Source organism: Phyllostomus hastatus, unplaced genomic scaffold (assembly GCF_019186645.2).
Source record: "Phyllostomus hastatus isolate PE091 unplaced genomic scaffold, TTU_PhHast_1.1 phas_contig_58, whole genome shotgun sequence".
In the NCBI taxonomy this organism is placed as follows: domain Eukaryota; kingdom Metazoa; phylum Chordata; class Mammalia; order Chiroptera; family Phyllostomidae; genus Phyllostomus; species Phyllostomus hastatus.
Window position 1 is genome coordinate 43,830,896 of NW_025333916.1, and position 13,287 is coordinate 43,844,182.

The following is a 13,287-nucleotide window of genomic DNA, read 5'->3' on the forward strand; positions in this document are numbered from 1 at the left end:
CCCTGTTTTTCTGATGAGGAAACTGAAGCATAAAGAGAAAAATCCATGCACAGTCACACACCGAGTAAGTGGTAGCCGTGAGATTTTGAACCCAGGCAACCTGATGCCAGAGCCTCCTCTCAATCACTGGCAAGTCTGGGCAATGCAGCAGAGCAAGAGAAAAGCAGGAAACACTCGGCACAAAGTCCAAACATCCTGAGAGCATCTGCAGCACATTATAGCAATTTGTAATCATTTATATTCATAGCGACTGCCAGGAACGTCAAGCAAAGTATCGTATGTTCCATATAACTGGTCTAAAATGTAAGGGGGTCTGTAATGTGCTTTGGAAATATATTGAACCAAAAAAGGTTAAAAACATAAAAGAGATTCTACCATATGACCCAATGATTCCTCCTCTAGGTATATGCCCAAAAGAATTAAAAACAGGTACTCTAATACAGATAGAGCAGCATTATCCATGATAGCCTAAATGTGGAATGAACCCAAATGTCAATCACCAGAGAGATGGGTAAACAAGATGTGCTGTGTCCATGCAGTGGAATATGCAGTCAAGAAAAGATCGAAGTACTGATGCATGCTACAATGCAGATGAACCCTGAGAACACTATCCTGAATTAGAGAAGCCAGGCACACAAGTTCACATATCCAAAAACAACAAGACGCATCATGTTCCTTAACCTTCATGCAAAGTCTTGGAATATATACCTTCAGGTTTCAACCCAAACTGAGAAAGAAAAAGGCTCTAGCAGCAAATGACAGACCTTTTAGTAAGGGAGGCACAGAGGGCATTTAGGATTCAGGGACAAAATAGTATCACCAGAGTTCAAATAATAAATATATATGTTATAGTTGACAGTAACTTCAACAAATGGATTCCCATGTAGCAACAGGGACAGCAAACAACCAGGCCGAGAGCCAAATGCAATAATCTAAAATCTCTCATTTAAAGAAAAGAGAGGAAATGAAAGGAAAGAAAAGAAAAAAAATGAAAGAATGTGTAAATGTGTCTGGCTGGTATGCAGAGAACCCAATTTTTTATTTTTTTCTGATGACAAGAAACCTTGCCTCATTTAAAGTTTAAAATGCCTCTCTACTGTAAGAAACTCCATTTAGTACCAGGGTAAATTAGGCTCTTAAAACAAGAAGGCTCAAGATTTAGTTTCACCTTCTTACTAATGACCTAAGCTATTTCCTAAAAGGTTTGTCACAAGCCTCGTCCTAGGACAAGTAACCCTACATGTTTCCACAACAACTTCACCTGACATTTCATAACCGTGGGCACAGAGGACAACACTACCTTCATAGGAACTTCGTTGCATGCCCTCGCCTGCTCCAATATAACCTTGAGATGCGGGCAGGGCGGAGGCTGCTGTCGCCTCCTGTGACAGATGAAGAAACGGGTGAAGGATGCTAACCACTGCCCGGCAGCCGCAGAGCCAGTGACTGAGAACAAGCGTGGAGCCCGGGGTTCCTGGTGTGTCACACCGCGGGTCTGCATGACCCCCTTCACCACCCACCCGCGCGGGGAAGGGCAATCATCCCAGACTGCCCAGCCTCATCGTCAGCGGCCAATGTCTCCGTGTCCTGGAAGCTCCGCTTTCAATCAACCCTTCCCCTCCATCTCCTGACCTCACTTGCCTAGATGTCCACAAAAGCCTCCTTCCTCGCTGACTTCCCACACGAGCCTGTGCACTCAATTCCAGCTCCACACTTGACAAACGAACTTCTGAAGACGAAACTCTCCTACTTAAAACTCTTCAACAGCTCCCATGACCTTTAGGGTCAACCACAGGAATATTCAAGGTGGCAGTTTGTGAGGCTCCAAAAACATAATGGGACACACCCCCGTCCTAATCAATCATCCTCATTACAGCAACAGAAGGCGGGGGAGTTTTCACTACGCTGAGGGGTCTTCACGTACTCACTGAGTTTTTACTGCTTGGGCTCCTGTACGCACCACAGAGTACTTATGAACCTCCCTAAAACCAAGTGTAAGATAACACGGCGACAACAGCAATAGTCCCCAATGCTTTCTTCAAAGGACACTGTGCCAAGTCTCAGAGGTTGGCCCAATAGCAAAAATAGATACTGCCCGAGACGTAGATACTGCCCAAGACGTCTTCTATTTCCCCACTACGTGAAATACACCACTTCGCCTGAATGATTGTTGTCACTAAATGAGTAACAGATGTGTTGAATAGTAAGGAAAGTCCAACAGGTAATAAGAAGTAAAAATGGTGACTGGGGATGGAGGGGGGTGAGAAGGGCCTAACTGAAATTAAGTATCAAGGGCAGCAAAGAGAAAAGGTACTAAGAAACCCTAAGAGCCATGAGACAACATTTGGTGCATGCCTGTACCATTCATCACTCTGTAACAAGGTATTCTTAACTGCTCTAACAGTGGCCCTGATAATGCCCTCCTGTTAAGATGCTGGACACACTCGACTCTCCAACACAAGGTGGGACCAGGTACCGGTTTCTCCGTGCTGGGTTCCAAGTCCCACAAGAATAAATATCCTGATCATTTTAACAGCTCTTCTGAAATAGAAAGGACATTCTATTTTGAAGCACATAAAACTTTTTTCTAGTCAGAAAAGTTCCATATAACTCACCAAAAAACACACTTCCTTGCCCATTTTAATAATCTGGAACAGCTGGAGCACATATTGCTTAAAAATGCTGGGAGGAACTCACTCTATTTCTTCAATCCAAAATCTACCAATTCAAGGTTTTCAAGAGGCACAAGGGTATAATACCAAGCCTCTAACCCTCCACCAAAAGGGGAAAAAAATCAACTACAAGTAAGAAAAAATGACCAGTGGCCTCAGCCGCAGAGCTGCGCGTGGATGTGGAGTGGTCCGAGCTACTGTTGGGGAGTCGCTCTTCCAGCACAGGACCAGATGACGGAGACCGCGAGGCCTGGCCAAGTCAGAAGACTGGCGGTCCTCAGCCTGGAGAGAGGGTCCCTGGGCCACTGCTTAACCCCTCCGGGCCTGAGTTCTGATCAGCAATAACAACGCATCCTCTGTTATCCCACATGATTGCTGTGTGAAACTGCTACATAAATCGGAGGTATTTATGACTGTTTTTGTTAATGCAAATAAAACCGCAACTGCTTTTCATCATGTGGTCCTGAAAAGCTGGATGCAGACCAAGTCATGTGAAATGCACCAGGGAAACCGCTTCACGTGCGTGCGCGGCAGACTTTCCCAAAGGGAAGGACCTGTTAAGAAGCGAAGTTGTTAGCCGCCCACCATTCTCCTCTTGCCCTCTTTCTGTATCATCTCAGCTAAATGTGGCAACGAATTACTCCCGGGATCTTTATCTTGAATGCAGCTTGTTTTAAATTTCCAGACCTGTATACTCGATGGCCCACTATACATCTTCACTTCAATGCCCCTTGGCTCAAACTTAACATGGACGGGGCTCATTTCCCCAAATACCTACTTCTTCTCATAGTCACATCATGACAAATGGCACCATGGTCTACCCAAATGATTAGTTCAGAGACCTAAGGCTCATCCTGTAGAAATCATCCCATCTGCCCCCTCAACTCAATCAAACACTTAAGATTTTACCTCTCAGTATCTTCTAAACTCAAAACTTTCCCAGGACCGGTTCCAACTGAACCGCATCATTTCCCATCTGGTCCGCTGGCCTCCTCTCCTCCTAGACCGGATACCTCCTACACTCACTCATCACCCCGCAACCGGAGTGAGCTTTCCAAGAACTCCTGTTTAAAGTCATCGCCTACAGCCTTCACGAATAAATTCACGGTCACTAACTTGCACACACAGGGCCCTTCCTCACCTGCTCCTGACCACCTTGCCAGCCAGCTGCACACAACCTTCATTCCTGCGTCTTCAATGGCCTGCAGTTGGACGACTGCATCACATCACACGATATTATGTCTGTGCACATGTCCACCTTTTGCCAGAAAAGAGCCCCTGTCTTTCTTGACCAAATTCTCCGATTAATACTTCAAAACTCAGCACAACTAGTGTGCCGCAGCTAAGAATCACTTTCTGACCACCCCCCTCATATCCTCCTTCCAAGAGTCATTCTTTCTGTGTTCCTAGTAAGCAGTTTTTATCACATTCACTGTCACCCTGCGCTATTCGTCATTGGTGTGCTGTGTCTGTCTTCACCAATCAACTGAGAGGTGCTGGAGGGGCAGTGTCTTCACTTATCCAATCTTCCAAGAAACTATGAACTTGAGCAAGAATAATTTTGCATCCTTGGGGCCCAACATTCATCCTGACCCAGAGGCAGGGCTGAATCCATGTAGATATACTGGCAGCCTATGACCTGACCGTCCACCCACCAAATAAACTCACATTTTAACTGTGTTTTCGTGCTCTGTCCTTTGCATGACACAAACTATTAGCCATCACTGTCCAACAGAACAATTAAAAACATTTAAAAATAATTTTTAAAAACCTGGTAGGCATTCAAGGTTGCTGAAAAGAAAACTCGGTCACAACAGATAACTCAAGTTGTTAAATTAGGAGGTGACACTTCTATTCAATTTGAGTGGGTTTCAGATGAAAATTCCCTCTTTGCTGAAAGAAATATGACCCCAAAGACAGGCAGGGAAGAAAAAAAATCACAAAAACAAAGTTCGTAATTGCCACCATCATGTGCTGATGTGGAAGTGGCCACTCAAAAGCATAAATGGTTGGCAAAGTTTAAAAATACACATATAGTCAGACAGATGGTTACAATCATCTTTTGGCAACACCAGTCCTTGATTTCATGTGGAAAAAAACCCTGACAAACCACACTGAATTCAGCTGTTCCCGGTATGAGACGCATGCCAAGACCGCTGATCATCCGGACGTCAGGCCGTCCCCGAGTCCGTGAGAGGCACGCTGCTACTCGACACTGGCTTTGGAAAAGAACAGACTCAAACCGAAGGAAAAAAGTCTACTTTGGGAAAACTCGACTCAAGGAAATGAAAGGCAGATTTAGATGCGCACGTCCAAAACGGTGAACTCCACGGCGCGGGATGCCCAGTCCCGCGACACGGCAGGCTCCCGCGATTCCCCACGGGAGAACTCAGTTCACCTGCCTCCTGCCATCAATAGGTCTTTAATGGGCTGCTGCATTTTTAAAATGCTAACACATTTGGCTTGACAGAAGCAGGCTTCAAAGTTAATTCAGGAACAACATCAAACACATTTACGGATTCAGTCCGGAACACCACCTAACCAAAGGAGAGTATTTTTGAAACACCTAAAAATACATTAGCTGTGAAGAGTCTTTTGTGCTGACATGAGCATTTATCTTTAGACACAGCCCCCACGTCTTAAAATGGGCTTGTGTGATTCTGATCTCTGCACTGTTTGTTCAACAAGACCAACAAACTAACCGAAGGGCTGGGTGGAACAGAGCACGGCTTCCTCTGGAGCCATCTCCAACCCCATAATTGCAGGCGCGCTCTGAGTTCCCTGTGGCTCCCTCCCTGGTGTGGTTTGGAGCCGTTCCTTCAAGGCAGGACAGGAGTCTTCTCCGTGCAATTGGCCCAGAGTGTAAGAAACCCTATAATGCAGAGAATGGGCTTCTCTTCCATGCGGCAGAAAACCAGCCACCCCAACAGCCTTGTTTGGCTGTCCCTCCCTTCTGGACATGCAGCTCATCTTCCATACAATAGGAACCCCATCTGCTCCTGCAGACACTGTGTTTAGGTCCTGGGTACATAACAATTTGAAATAATCCAGGCTCTGGAGAATACAGTGCGCCAGGCATCCAAAACCCAACTGTCTTTCCCACTCTCCTCTCCCCAAGGAGCTGCCGGGACCGACGGCGCCATGCTCTCAGGCCCATGTGGGCTCGACAAGGCTGCAGTCATTACAGCTAATCCTTTCCCCTTTGCCTCCTCCCCTACAGTCCTCATATCTGTTCTCGTCTTGCTCACAATCATGGGTACCCTGGTCTAAAATCTTCAGCTCCTCACCCCTGAATCACTGCGACACTCACTAAACCAAAGGACTCTCTCTCTAGTCTTACTTTATGTCACTTCCCCATTAACTCTTCTAAATTCTTCCCAGGGAAATTTTCTCTTCAAAACCTTTAACAAAGACAGTGTAGTCTGTACACCACCGAGCCCAAACTTTGTGGACTAGTTTTAAGGAAGGCAAGGTTTCTCGGCCTCAGCACTTGTGACACCTTGGACCAGGTACGTCTTGGTTGTGGGGCTGTCCTGTGCACTGTGGGACGGTTAGCGGTATCCCAGGCCTCCACCTACCAGACACTGGGAACACTCTCCGCCCTAGCTATGACAACCAAAAATGCTCCCGGATAGTGCCAAATGTCCCCTGTGGACAGCATCACCTGCTTAAGAACTGCTGCTTTGGAGACCCCTGACCCCAGCCTCCCTAAATGCATCTCATTGCTCAGAATTCCCCAACACACACCAGACTCCATAAGCAAAACACCTTCTTCAACTTTAGTGAGGCCACTGCACCAGATTCACTCTCCTCTCTTCATCTTCATGCGTGGTGTCTCACTCACTAGCCTTGCCTTCTAACCAACTCTTTGTAGTGTCATTACTGTCTTCTGCTCCACAGGGCTCTCCAACTCAGGCTGTTCACCCACCTCTTATCTCTTCGTATCACAAACATACCCTGCCCCTCCACTCCAAGTCTTCAGGAACTTACAGATGGGAGTATTTGTCTTTATCAGGTCTCATCAGTGGTAGGAAGAGACAGGGCAAGGTGGGACCGGGAGGGTGGGACCCTCCTTTAGACCATCTCCAAGGAGTAAGACCATCAGGGGTGAGCCACTGTGGCAGGAAGCCCAGAGACAAGGCATTCAAGGTGGGACTTTGGAATGGGCTCCCAGGTAAGGAGCTGAGATGCTGAGCCGGGCTTCTACCTGGGAGGTCACTAGAGGATGGGAAAGGCTGACCAGGGGAGCCTGAAGCATGAGAAACCTGGAGTTCCAGGAAGGGTATCAAGCATTAGGGCATCTGTTCTCATCAAAGTGTCAGAGCCGAACAGGACTGGCAACAGGCCAGTCAGGCAGACCTACAGACACTGATGTAACAACGTGCATGGCATCCATGCCCGAGGACGGGGTGCCAGAGAGAGAGGCAGGCGCTTTGTAGATAAAGACTCGGTGGCATCAGATAAGACGGGGAGAAAGGTACAAAGGTTAACAAAGGTTCTAAAGGTTCAAGGCTTTCTCTTGTACTTCATTGTAAAAGAGCTCTATCAGGGATGGGTGTTATGACACCTGACCTTTTAAAAAAACCTAAGTTAAAACACCAATACCCCAAAAGATTAATTAATACAGAGGCCAAGAGGAGATGAGTGGAGAAAAGGGGACTCAACCCTGATTTGTCTGTGGAATGCTTTATCCCTCGATCACTCTCTACCCCAATTTTCAGAGGCTGCCAGGGGCTACAGAAATGATTCTACTGGGATCTGGTAGATAAGGGTAGTCCCCAGGAGAATAAAGCTAACTGTCCCTCATTGCACAAAACAAGACTTCTCTACCTGGAGATGGGTCCTCTCATCAGTGAGCTGTGTAACCTGCAAATTCAAACCAGAGAGCCAACAAATAAGACCCAGAGTAGGGAAGAGACCCATAGGAGTTCCTTCTCGACGACATGACTCAAAGGAGAGCACCTTTGAGGACAGAAAAACATCCCCCACCCCAGGTGTCCACACCGAATTTCCAGAACCTGTGACTGTGTGATGCTCTGCAGCAAAAGGACTTTGAAGATATGACTAAGTGGCAAACCCTGAGATAGTGGGCCCCATCTAATCACATGAATACTTAAAAGCTAAGAGCCTTTCTTGGCCACAGTCAGAGACAGAGATGAGAAAGGAGGAGGAGAGATTTGAAACTTGAGAAGAGCTGATCTACCACTGCTGGTTTTGAAGGTGAAGGAAGGGGGCCTCTGGATGCTGGGACAGCCCTCGGCTGCCAGCCAGCAGGATAACAAGGGCCTCAGTCCTACGACGGCACACAGCTGAACTCTCCCAGCCCCAGCAATGAGCAGGAAAAGGATCCTCCGCCAGAACCTCCAGAACGGCTAATGCGAAGGCAGCACCCCTGTCACAAGTCACGTCATTTTCCCTGTTTTAAACATGTAGACAGGCATCACTCAGAGCCGGAATAAAAGGCAGGAAGCTGTGCTCTTCCGACAGATGGCAGTTCTGTCTCGATGGGGCAGTCTGACAGGGACCAGCACCCTTGGCCAATAGCTTCAGTGAGGATAAAGAAATCATGGTGGCTGCTTTATGGATAATAATACAATTACCCGAGTCCCAAAAGAAAGGCATGTAAGGACAAAATGAACTGAGTTGAACTGCAAACTGCATGTACAAAAATCCTGTGTTTTTCCCTCAAAGAGGAGGAAAAAAGACCTTCATTTCAGGAAAAAGAGAACAAGATCCTATTCACAGGATTTACTGAACAGTTTGGCTATCGGGTTTAACGTCGTCATCATGGAAGAGGAAAATAACTGTTAAAAGGCTGCCTTTTAAATCCATTGGGCGGGTTTTTTCCTCCTCCTAATTGATAGACTTTTTCTTGACTACTAACTGTATAGTAAGAACTTGCATGTAAAGATATGAGTTCGGAAATACCTACAAGAAATATACACCCATAAAACATTTTTCATTCCAGGGTCACATTTCATTATCAATGAGAATCGGTTATTTCTAATATGCATGGCATGCATTTTACATTTATTGCACAACCACCAGGTGCCTGGCAGTGGCCTTGGCTCCAGAAAGACAAACTAAGTAACTCCTGGACAGACCGAGGGTGGCAAGGGCTCTGTAGACAAACAGCTACCTGGAATTGTTGCATAGTCAATGCGAAAACACAGGCGCAGTGCATGGAGACCCAGACGCCTGTGTAGCACTGGTGGGAAGAGGGCGCTCCCTGTCACCTATGAGATTTCTGAGACGGGAGCAGAGGAAGAAACGCCGTGTTCCACCAGCACATGCAAGACACCGACTAACTACATAGCCGCTTTTACATAAACACGTATGAACATTACCTTTTCTGAAGAACATATGGAAAACATTTTAAATCTGAAGACTCAGTGTAAGCAAACTCAGCAAGTCAGAAGACTACAACATGATGAAATTTCTCTAGACAGGGCTGTTTGAAAACATTTGGCAAACATTAGGTCAATCTGGCAAAAATGACACGTTCACAATGGAAAGAGAAGGGAAATAAACATTTTTTTTAAAAGAAGATGACTAAAATTAAGCCTGAAACCCCCAAATCTCTCATTCTCCTCTTCCCAACTCTTCCCTCCCGCTCTAAGGCACAGTTGATGAGTTGAAGGACCCTAACTCCTAAGGGTGCCTTGAGTATCCTCAGTGCGCGCCTATTGGCTGTTGCCAAAGCTGATATCACTCTTCATCATAATCACAAAGATAAAGCACAGTTGAGTGTAACTCTGAAAGGGCAAAAATTATTCAAAGATGAAGGGTTTTACAAGATTTAAAAAAAAACAACAACTATGAATTTGAACTTGACAAAAAAAATAAACTTAAACACTAAGCAGTTGACCCATTTACTATAAAGACCTACAAACAGATAAAAAATGGATAAAATCTGCAGGCCAATGTTGACAAGATAATGTAATATATGTACTTTAATGTAAAAATGGTTATTATAAGAGGTTTAAATATTACTTTATATTATAGAAATAGCCACATTTCATAAAAGTTGAGACATGTGAGTGTCTGCTTTTTATGGACATGTCTCCATTCAAAACAGATCCCACAAGTAAGAAAGGTGGGGGCTCCTGTGAATCCATATATCCCCCGGGTGGGATCCAGAGCCGGGGGAGAGGAAAAAAAAGAAAATCCATGAAAGGAGAAAAAAAACAAGAAAATGAGAAAGAAAGCTTAGGCTCAGGTACAGTGGTTTGCAAATCCACATTTTCCCCAAGCCCTTCACTGAGGAAGTCAAGCCGTTGCCCGTGACTTCTCTGTATATGAGAACACTTACAAACAGTGCACATTCACCAGAGGAGGCCAAATCATCCTTCAATTTAAGTAATTCCTCTAATAAAATCAAGGCAATAAACACAGAACATGATTTATTGAGCCACATTTCTAATATGGCAAAACACCTGAAAGCATAGCTTTACGTACATTAACTAAAGAGTCTCAAAAGGCAGGAAATACTCTTTGGAAACAATAATGTGAAAAATAGTACTAGATTTATTTGGTGCGATCACTTCTTAAGTTATAGAACTGTCTAACCCCTACGCCATACACACAAAACTAATTTAATATTGAATGTCAACTGATGTCAACTATAATTGAAAATTCAAAATAACCCCCAAAAAACCAAAACCAAAAACAAAAAAACAAAACATCCGGTCGAACTTGAGGGGTTGCTAAAAGGCGCGAGGTGGCACTCACGTAGATCCGGTCCCTCGTATACCGCTGGTGCAGGTTGTGCATGATGGAGCCACTGTGGAGCTCCGTCAGGGTGGCCATGTCCTCCACGCCCTCGTCGTTCCCAGGCTGCATGGCCGTCACCTTCTGGTGCGTGATTGTGCTCTGCTTGTACGTGAACACCTGACGGGGGGCAGCAAATCCAAAGGGTTAGTCATCAGCAACACAGAGTTTCTACGAGTTTCCCGAATACACAACACAAACAACACCAACTCAGGACAATGCCAGCAACAAGATCATGAATTGGACAATTAAAAAAATAAACAGCAGAGGACGTTCTCATGTTCTTTTTGCCGCCCATCTCTTTTTAAAGAAGCAATTATTTTGACAATTGCTGCTAGGTGTTCTTAAAAGACGTTGTCAAGGGCTACCCATCCTTTGGGAAACACAGAAATTATAAATTTACAGTTTGTTTCTCTCATATTTCTCCAACTGATATAAATCAGTTAACAAACTGGCTAACCAAGCTTTTAGAAAGATATTTGGTTTCACTACGTAATGTTTCACATGGAATCATATATTTCAACGTTCTTCCATTTCAGGGGTGCCCAACCTGAGACCCGCAGGCCACACGCAGCCCAGGATGGCTAGGAATGTGGCCCAACACGAAACCGTAAATTTACTTAAAACATTATGACATTTTTCTGTGATTATGCGTTGCAGTGTATTTAATGTGTGGCCCAGAGATGCCCAAAGGCTGGACACCCCTAGAAGGGTTACATAAATCTACTGCATGTCTACAGATTTGTTCAAAGATCAGAACACATCTTCAGAGGAATGTTTGAAAAATATCCTTGGACACTACCCCCTCACTATCAGGATATATAGCACTCATGTGATTTTTAGGCAAAACAAGTCCCCTCCCTCCCAGATTTAAAGTGAAATCAGTTTGTTGGCTTGACAGTCTGTCTCCCCCCAAATTCCAAACTCCTGCAGCAAGGGCTGGATACATGCTGTGGCATGTACCGGAGGCAACTCTGATACTGTGAGACTGAGTGCTGAATTTGCATGTGTTTCTCACATCTACTCAGTGTTCCTTTCTCACACCTGATCTGGTTTAGCATTAACCATTTCAAGTCAGCTCCACTTGTTGACCAAAGTTCAACCAGCTTCACAAACACACTACTGTAAGCAACATCATTTCATGATGGAGTCTACTCGGTATTTACTCACTGTACACTTTTATTATATCCATCCTCAAAACAAAACAAAAACACCAAGATATACTGTAAAAAACAAGAACCTAAAAGACATGAAAAATATGCAGTCTTTTTATGTGTGCATGTGTGTGTGCACGCGCACACACACACACACACACACCACCTTATGAAATACTTGCAGGACTTTTCGACTGGGGAGTCTGTTTTTAAATATTGGCCAGTTGCCTACATGGGAACAAATGGCATGTTATTGCAGAAGAGAATGACACACTAAAAAAAGCGAAAGTACCAATTCAATGGTTTTCATATGCCAAGGAAAATGGCATGTTTTATTTTTCTGGAGAAAAATTAAAACTTTAGCAGTGGCATTTCTGCCACGTGAACCACAAGAGTTGTTGAGAACCGGTCTGAGACACCGCACAAAGCAGGGCAGACTCCCAGCAGGTCTTCTGAACACCAGCCCCTCTCCCAGCTGCTTCCTGAGCTCAGACCCCGACCAGGAGACAGGCCAGCCCCAGTGGCCCTGCCTCAGGGCAAGAAGGCCAGCCCTGTCACGGAGCAGCACCCACAGGCTGGGGGAGGCTGGGGCCCCCGGGCACGGGAAGGGTGGAGTGTGCCCCAGCCAGGATAACAGCATATTAAAGAAAAATTCACAGGAATGTTCAGAAGTGTAGGAACACTTAAAATACCATGGAAAGAAAGTTAAACAGAGATTTAGGCTAAGAGTACAAGGAATTTTAGGGCAACCTGGAAAATCCCAGAAGCAAACAGCTGGAACTCTCTGCCTTCCCCAGCTTTCTACACACCTATGATGTAAGACCAGGCAGGTTTTCGAGAAACACCATAGCTGGGCAGGTCACTTGGCCTTCCATCGGAGTGGCCATGAGGGTGGGCACAGAAGCAGGACATGGCTGGCCTGGGGACCGTCTGGCTGGCTGAGGGGTGCACAGGAGTGGCATGTGTTACCTCTCAGCGCCCAGCACTCCTGGGACGGTCGCTCCCCACTCATAGCTCCTGCCAGCACAACTGATAGGTTACCCAAGTGCCCCAGGAGACTTTTCTTGCAGGAGTGAAGACATGACACCAAAGCCAGAACAACTACTATCTCGGGCTCAACACCCTACAAACTCCCAACAAACTCCCCATCCACAGCCTCCCCAGCATGGAAACAAACAACTTTTCCCACTAACTGTCAGAGTTGATGGAGGATTCCAGAATTTGAGAACAGAAATAATTTAGAATATTAAAATTGTTGACTGTATTTATGTTGATTCTGCTTTTTGGAAATAATCAAACACACGGTACAACAAACACTCAGACATGAAAGATACATGAATAGGGATTAAATATTTGTCATATGTAAACATTTCATTGTTTTGCAGCGTGCTGGGACTCGTGAGCACAAGTAAACAACTCAGAGCTGGTCATAAGGCTGTTGAAAAAATGGCTACAACCTGGAAACAGAGCTCCCCACCGTCCTACACTGACTTCCTCAGACATCTTCGAGAACATACTGAGAACGTAATGTGGGCCCATGCCTGTTCCAGAAGAGGGGAGGTCAAGAGAACTAGAACAGTCCTCACGACCTGAAGGAGAGGAAATCATGATGGAAAATAAGTTACATCAACAAGAGGATATGAACAGAAAAAAACATTCTGTGCAGATGCAGGACTGCAGCTGCTCAAAAC

At 45.4% G+C, this 13,287-nt stretch overlaps 1 protein-coding gene across 2 annotated transcripts in view; it reads right to left on the minus strand.

The window, feature by feature from the left end:
- The window catches only part of MYO10 (myosin X), a 191,653-nt gene that overhangs the window by 98,528 nt on the left and 79,838 nt on the right, over positions 1-13,287 (minus strand). For both annotated transcript variants that reach the window (XM_045847792.1, XM_045847791.1), the window contains exon 3: positions 10,404-10,562. In XM_045847792.1, the coding sequence (XP_045703748.1) occupies positions 10,404-10,562 (159 nt within the window). The remainder of the gene's footprint in view (positions 1-10,403; positions 10,563-13,287) is intronic.